We start from the raw sequence: 7,269 nt of genomic DNA on the forward strand, positions 1-7,269 counted from the left end.
GGTAATGTTTATCACCTCTACTAATTAGCATGACGTAAATTTCCATGCTTCCTCCTCAAATATAATACATTTTTTAAAATTTGTTTGTGTGTGTGTGTGTGTGTGTGTGTGTGTGTGTGTGTATCACACAGAACATCCCAAACCATCTTATTCGACTATACACCCACTTCCCCAATGGCACCCTCCCATAGCCTCCCTTCCCCCCACTAGATCCCTTATACTCTGATATCCCTGCTACTCTCTGCTGTGTTGTTGGCACCCCCAGCCCTTCTCCACTGCTTGCCCTTCTGGTGAATCTAGTCAGCCTATCTAGAGGTATTTGTTTTAGGAGGGTCAGCTGTTCCTAATCTAGCAGTAATCAGTTGTCAATAGTCCTTTAGATAAGATTGGGGTCTGCCGTTTATTTTCCCAGTTCTATGCTGGGTTACTATCCGGGAGTCCCTTTGGCCACCCTGGCCAACAACTCAAAAGAAGGTATTGCCTGTCTGGCATTGTTGCTTGTTATGTAGCCTTTAGTTATGCAAATGGACTCTTAAGAAATTATATTGGCCCCTTTAATTTGGTTATACTTTACTTTTGGGTGTTTAAGGCCATACAGTTGGCCGAGATAAACCAATTTATTATTACTCTTAAGGTTGTTGAGGATCTGCTCCTCAGGTGTCACATGGGCTTGGGAGGAGCCCCTGGCTCCTTTCTTTTACCAGTTCCACCTATGTGAAGATAAGTCAAAGGTCCTGCTCAACCATGGTTGGCTTTGCTTGGAAGCATGGAGGAAATGATTCCTCTGTGTTGACCCTCCTCTTTGTAGACTGGAAACTGGTTCATGTACATCTCATGGGGTCTCCTCGGCTTTCTTGATCAAGAGGACAGATGACCCACCACAATTACAGGATATTTTGGAGATGCTCATAGTCCCCTGGAACTAGTCGACTTAGGAGGGCAAGGAGAAAAAATGTCCTTTATGTCCCTCTGACAAAAATAGTATAGGCCTCAAAGTATGTCCTGTTAAACATCCAAGAAGATTAGTTCCACAAGTCTGGTACTTTTAATTACTGTGTGTCACGTAGATAAATCTTGGGAAAGACCATTACCATGTGCCATGTAGATAAAGCTTGGGCAAAGACCAATTGTTCTCAGATAAACCTTACCTAGACATATATTCCTTGATCTGGTATGTATAATTTGTCAGTAGGTTGTTGGAGTAACATGGTTCCCTCTGGTTTTCGAAACTAGCTAGGCTTGATGGACTCTTAACGATTGAAAAAATGTCTGTTTTCTTTTCATTTTATTAGGCTTGCCGGATGAGAAAGGTCGACTACAGATCCTGCACATCCACACAGCAAGGATGAGGGGGCATCAGTTACTCTCTGCAGATGTGGACATTAAAGAACTGGCCGTGGAGACCAAGAATTTTAGTGGTGCCGAACTCGAGGGTCTGGTGAGAGCAGCACAGTCCACTGCTATGAACAGACACATAAAGGTGAGGGAGATCAACTAAATAGGTGAGGGTGTCCAGCCTCTGAGTGTCATGCCTGTTTTTCTTTCTGTGCCAAGGAGAGTAATGCTGACTTTGGGTGGAGAAGAGAGCTGGAGTAAGGGTATATTGGCTGCTGCTCAATCTACAGAGTAGGCGACGGACATAATAGCATCTGCCCTAGGTTGCCACCTCCTGACACAGACTTTCAAGATTTGTTGTTTGTTTTATTTCAATCTTTATGCTGTATTATGTTATAATATGTCATAAATAGCTGAGTATTCAGTATCCAGGAGCTGTTTCATGCAGCAGACACACTGAATACTTGTTAAGGTTTTAGGCTAGAGACACAAAAAGTGATGAATCTTGACCTCTTGCTTTAAGAGGTTCAGAGTCAGGAAAATGGACATGCTTATAATTAGTGCAAATGTTAGGATTTGGGGCTTTGTTTTGTCTTTTGTTCTTGAGGAATTAGGGGTGAATTCAGGGCCTTACAAAGTGCTATGTTCTATCACTGAGCTATGTCCCAGCTCTTTTCATTATTTTTATTTTGAGACAGGGTCTTGATAAGTTGCCCTGGTAGGCCTTGAGCTTTATGTATCCCAAGCAAGCCTTGAACTTGTGATCCTCCTGTCTCAGCCTCTTGAGTAGATAGAATTACAGGCATGCACCACTGCCCTGCTTGTCTTAAATAATAGCAAAGCTACCATGGTAACAGTATGTATCAAGGTACTTTTGTTAGATAAGGCTTGGTAAATAAAGAACTCCTGAAAGTGTTCTTCATTAAAATAACCCTACCTGGATGTGTGCTCAGGTTTCACATTTGATATTCTAAAAAACAAATTCACTTTTTGCTTTCTTTCCTACTCTTCTCTCTTTTTATGCTAGTTTCCTAGGCTCAAGATTGCAGAGCTATTTCTGATTCACAGGCTCTGAGCCTTGGGTCAGATCACCTGTGGATGTTATCGGTTCTGTCTTCTGCTGTCCTTGCCACTGCCACTTCTCTTTGTCTCACCTTCTCCTTGTAGAGCGCTCTGCCCTTCATGGTAGCCATCATCTACAGAGCAAGTACAGACTTCTAGCCTGGTCTTGAAGGTCCTGGATCTGACTAACTGGCCCCTCCATACGTTTTCCTGTTTTTTCTCCTTATATTTCAGCCAAACTGGAAAACTCACCAGTTATCAAAGATTATTTTATTTTCTCTCTGCTTTGGTTTTTGTGAGTGTGTATGCTCTTTGGTGAATCATTGTGCCCTTAGTTTACCTCTTTTCACCTGGCCTGTGTGCTCTCCTTTGCTTAAGCCTTTTCCAATTTTCCCTTTCAAGAATGTTCTTTCTTTCTGAAACAGTAAAATCTCATGTATGATTCCTCCAACTGATTTCGATTCAAAATAGGTTCCTTGGTTTAGTGAGATGTTCAGCCAGTAAAGGTGCTTCCTGTGCAAACCTGACAACCTGAATTTGATTATTGGACCCACATGAAGATGAAAGGAAAGAACCAGCTCCACTGAACCCACACCTGCGATTTCAGGAGCTTCCCCCAACCCATCATGCATGCATGCATGTACTGATAATAAACACATTCTTGGGCTGGAGACATGACTCAGTGGTTAAGAGCACTGACTGCTCTTGCAGAGGACCCAGGTTCGATTCCCAGCACTCACATGGCTCCTAACAACCATCTGTAACTCCAGTTCCAGGGATCTGCTGCCTTCTTCTGACCTCTGCAGGCATTGCATGACACGGGTGCACTTACACACATGCAGGCAATACACTCTACACATAAAATAATAAAATATTTTTAAAAAAATAATAAACACATTCTTTAACAATTTATATACAAAATAGATACATTACTGGGCTTCCTGATGTGTGCCTATAATCCCAGCACTTGGGAGGCTGAGGCAAGAGGTTTGCTGTGATTTTGAGGTCAGTTTGGAGTACAAAGCAAGCAGCAGGCCACCCAAGGTCACATAGCAAGGCTCCTTCTCAAAACCTCCCCCCAACACACACACACACACACACACACACACACATTTAGTACCGACTGTATACTGCATGCTGTACAAGGTGTTAATGCTATAACGTCAAGAAAGAAACTGCTGACTATTGTGCAGCACATGCAAAAACAGAAAATGATCGAGGAAGTCAAAACCTTTGTATGTGGTCAGCCTGCGAGGTCAGAGAAACCTTTGCAGAGGAATTTTCCAGGAGGATGTGAGTGGCTCTTGGTGTGTAGAGGGAGCAACGTTTGCAGAGGAACAGGGACAGAGTAGCATAATGGGTCAGAGTAATTTAGTACTGCTTCAGCATGGAAGCTAGGGGAGGGGTGCTGGAGAGAGACATTGTTGGGGATAAGTCAGGAGACTAAAGCAGGGGATGGAACACAAAGAGTCTTTTGTACTCTCCTAAGAAGTACGGACTTTTTTCTGTGAGTAGTGTTAAACCATTGAAGAGTTTTAAGAATAGTAGTGACATAGTGTTAAAACATAAGATCAGCCTGGCAGCTGTGTCAAGTGGAGTATTTAGGGGAGTGGAGTTGGTGGCACAAGACAAGAGAGGGGAACTTTTTTATAATACATCAGGCAGGTGGTAACAAAAGCCTGAAGAGTGAGGTTGAATATGTTGTAGTTATTTGAGGGCATGCAGTTAATGGTTCTAGACTACAGCTACCAAACCTGCTTAGTCACTAGTTCTTATGCATAAAGCTTTCTCTTGAAATGCAGTCAGATCCATTAATTTGTGTTTCATCTGTGGCTGTATTTATGCTATAATGACTGTTTGTCTGCACAGAAGCTACATGGCCTGAAAAACCTTTCCAAAAAAGGTTTGCCCATCTGTGTTCTAGCCTTTAAGTCCATATCTTATTCACCTCTGAATCTCCTACAGCTCCCCCTAAGTACTGGGCACATAGTCCATCCATATACTTTAAATTAAATTTATTTATTTTGAGGTGGCAGCAAGTGCCTTTACTTGCTGAGCCATCTCATCACCCCTGTAATGTATTTTTAATAAACCGTATCCATACTCACAGTTTCTCTGCATAAAGACAGTAACTCTTAGCCCATTTTCCCAAAGGTCTAGATAGCATGAGAATTTAGAGTTGGGCCGTGGATAGCATGGATCCATTCATCCATGCAAAGCCTGTTTTTTTCATTCTTCCTCCTTGCCGTGAGCAGTGAGATGAGATGGCTCAGCTGTTGAAGGTACTTGCTGCCAAGCTGACAACCTGAGTTCCATTTCCAGAACCTACCTGGTGGAAGGAGAGAACTGACTCCCGCAAGTTGTCCTATGACCTTCACACATACAGTGTGGCATGCATGACCTCCCCCCCATCATATACACACACACACACACACACAAAATAATAATGGTAAATTTAAGAAAGAAAATAAAATTTAAAAGGTAGAACTTTAAAACATCTAAAACATTCAACAGTTTGTTATGATATTCTGTTCTTAATGGTATAAAACTGCATTGTAAGCTTCATTTTTATTTCCTTTTCAAAACAGTCCTGAAAAAGATTTAGTCTGGTGGACAATGTAAGTCTTTCCTACTGAGCAGTGTTTTTAGTTATTTTGAAACAAGTGGAACATCTAGTCATTAACTATCTGGTGTTTGTGTCATCTATACTTGAACCCATATTTTTGATCAACTAAAACCATTTAACATTTGGTTGTTTTTATTTTGAGAGAAATTTCTGCTTCAGGTAGAGAAGATTCCTAACCCAAATTTCCTCTCTGATCTGTTGAAAGGAATAAACAGAGGACACACACATAAACGCTTTACAGCTGAATCAAAGTTCTGAGCTCTGTATGCGAACTTCAGTAAAATTATTTCTTATTTTCTGTAGACCTTTTGATTGATTAAAGTCATTCTACCCTTAATTTAAGAGGAATGATAAGAACCTGGAAAGGTCAGATTTAAAAGGTTATGAAATTTAAGGGTGACCCACTGATATTTGCTAGTGTTGAAATACAGGTTTATGAGTTTCTGCTGGTATAAGCTGAAAGATGTTGCCCTCTTCTCTACTGACTAGCAGATATAAATAAAATGCAGGAACTATCTTACTAATTTACACAAATGAGAAAAGATCTTCTGAATGAGCAAAAGTTCAGAATTGTTGGTTTTTAAAAATAAGATTATATTGATTTGGATAAAATAATAAATGTTGACTAAGAGAAATCCTTCCCAACATTTAGTTTAATGAAGTAGGAATAATTTGCCACTAGAATATTATTTACAATTAGGTAACTTTAAAAATGCCTGGAGTGCCTGAAAACTATTTGTTTCCAGTTGTTCTAATTCATTTACAACCTGTTATTGTTATTGCTGTTGAGAGGTCCTGTGTAACCCCAGCTACTGTCACTGTATAGTCCAGGCTGGCCTAGAATGCTCTATCCTCCCAAATGCTGGGATCACAGATATAAGCCACTGTGCCTGTCTTAAATTTAAAAATATGTTTAAGGGTCTAGAGAGATTGCTCAGTGGTTAAGAGCACTGGCTGCTCTTGCAGAGGACCAGGGTTCAGTTCCCAGCACCCACATGGTGGCTAACAATCTTCTGTAACTCTAGCTCCAGGAGATCCAACGCCCTCTTATGGCCTCCACTGGCATTGCACAACCTGGGTGCACTTATACGTGCAAGCAAAACTTATTCATATAAAAAGAATAAATAAATAAATAATTTTAATATTTTTAAATTAATAAATAACAATTAGATACATTTAGATATATTTATGGGCTAAGTGCACCATCATGCCTAGCTATTAACCACTATTCTGTTCTCTATTTTTATAAAAGCAACTTTTTTAGCTCCCTCATCTGAGCGAGAACATGTGATATTTGTCTTCCTAAGCCCAATTTTTCTACCTTTAATTGATTGTATGAATTCTTTCTTAAGCCTCAGTCTGAAATCCATTGTAAATTTTGGCAAATGAATAAATGACAAGATTTTATTTCATGTTGCCATATATGTTTCTGTCATTTGGATTTAGTTTTATTGTAAGAGTAAGTCAAAATGCAAAATATGGTTTAAAAAAATTAGGACTCTGTGGGTGGGGGTTTTAAAACTAGGCTGATGGCTTTTCTGGGATTTTAACAGGATTCTGTCCCAGCTCACTCAACTATCAATCAAGAATATATGTCTTACACATGCCATTAAATCAGACTTAAAACTTATATGTAGTGGTATCTAGGAAGGAAGTCCTACATCTGTCCTTGATGACTTATTTGTCATCATGTCTGCATTTGTCTAGTATGGAACAAGTGTGATAAATGGATTGAAGTGATATGAGCAAGCTTTATAAAACTATAGATGTTTTTGTATTATGAACACTCATAATTCTTTTTGGAGATACTGATTTCCCATAACATTTCATTTGAAAAAAAATTAGAGGTGGGGCTTCAGAGATGGCTCAGCAGTTAAGAGCACTGGCTACTCTTGTACAGGACCTGAGTTCAGTTCCCAGCACCCACATGGCAGCTAACAACTGTCTATAACTCCAGTTCCAGGGGATCCGATGCCCTCTTTTGCTCTCCATGGGTACTGCACACACATGGTGCGCTTCATACAGCAAAACACCATGCACATAAAATAAAAATGTTTTAAGTTTAAAAAAAACAAACTTAGAGGGTCCAGTGAGATGATTCAGCCAGTAAAGGTACCTGCCACCAAGCCTCCCCTAGACCCACAAGGAGAGAAGTGGCTTCCACAAATTAATTGTCCTCTGACCTACAGAGAGAGAGAGAGAGAGAGAGAGAGAGAGAGAGAGAGAGAGAGAGAGAGAGAGTAAAT

General features: G+C 40.3%; 1 protein-coding gene across 1 annotated transcript in view; it reads left to right on the forward strand.

Moving 5' to 3' along the window:
- Positions 1-7,269, forward strand: part of Nsf (N-ethylmaleimide sensitive factor, vesicle fusing ATPase) — a 171,834-nt gene that overhangs the window by 109,999 nt on the left and 54,566 nt on the right. Inside the window, exon 12 of the mRNA XM_008821914.2 lies at positions 1,293-1,480. Coding sequence (XP_008820136.1) covers positions 1,293-1,480 — 188 coding nt within the window. The remainder of the gene's footprint in view (positions 1-1,292; positions 1,481-7,269) is intronic.

The sequence above is a fragment of the Nannospalax galili genome, unplaced genomic scaffold (assembly GCF_000622305.1).
Source record: "Nannospalax galili isolate Female #2095 unplaced genomic scaffold, S.galili_v1.0 scaffold1128, whole genome shotgun sequence".
Taxonomy (NCBI): domain Eukaryota; kingdom Metazoa; phylum Chordata; class Mammalia; order Rodentia; family Spalacidae; genus Nannospalax; species Nannospalax galili.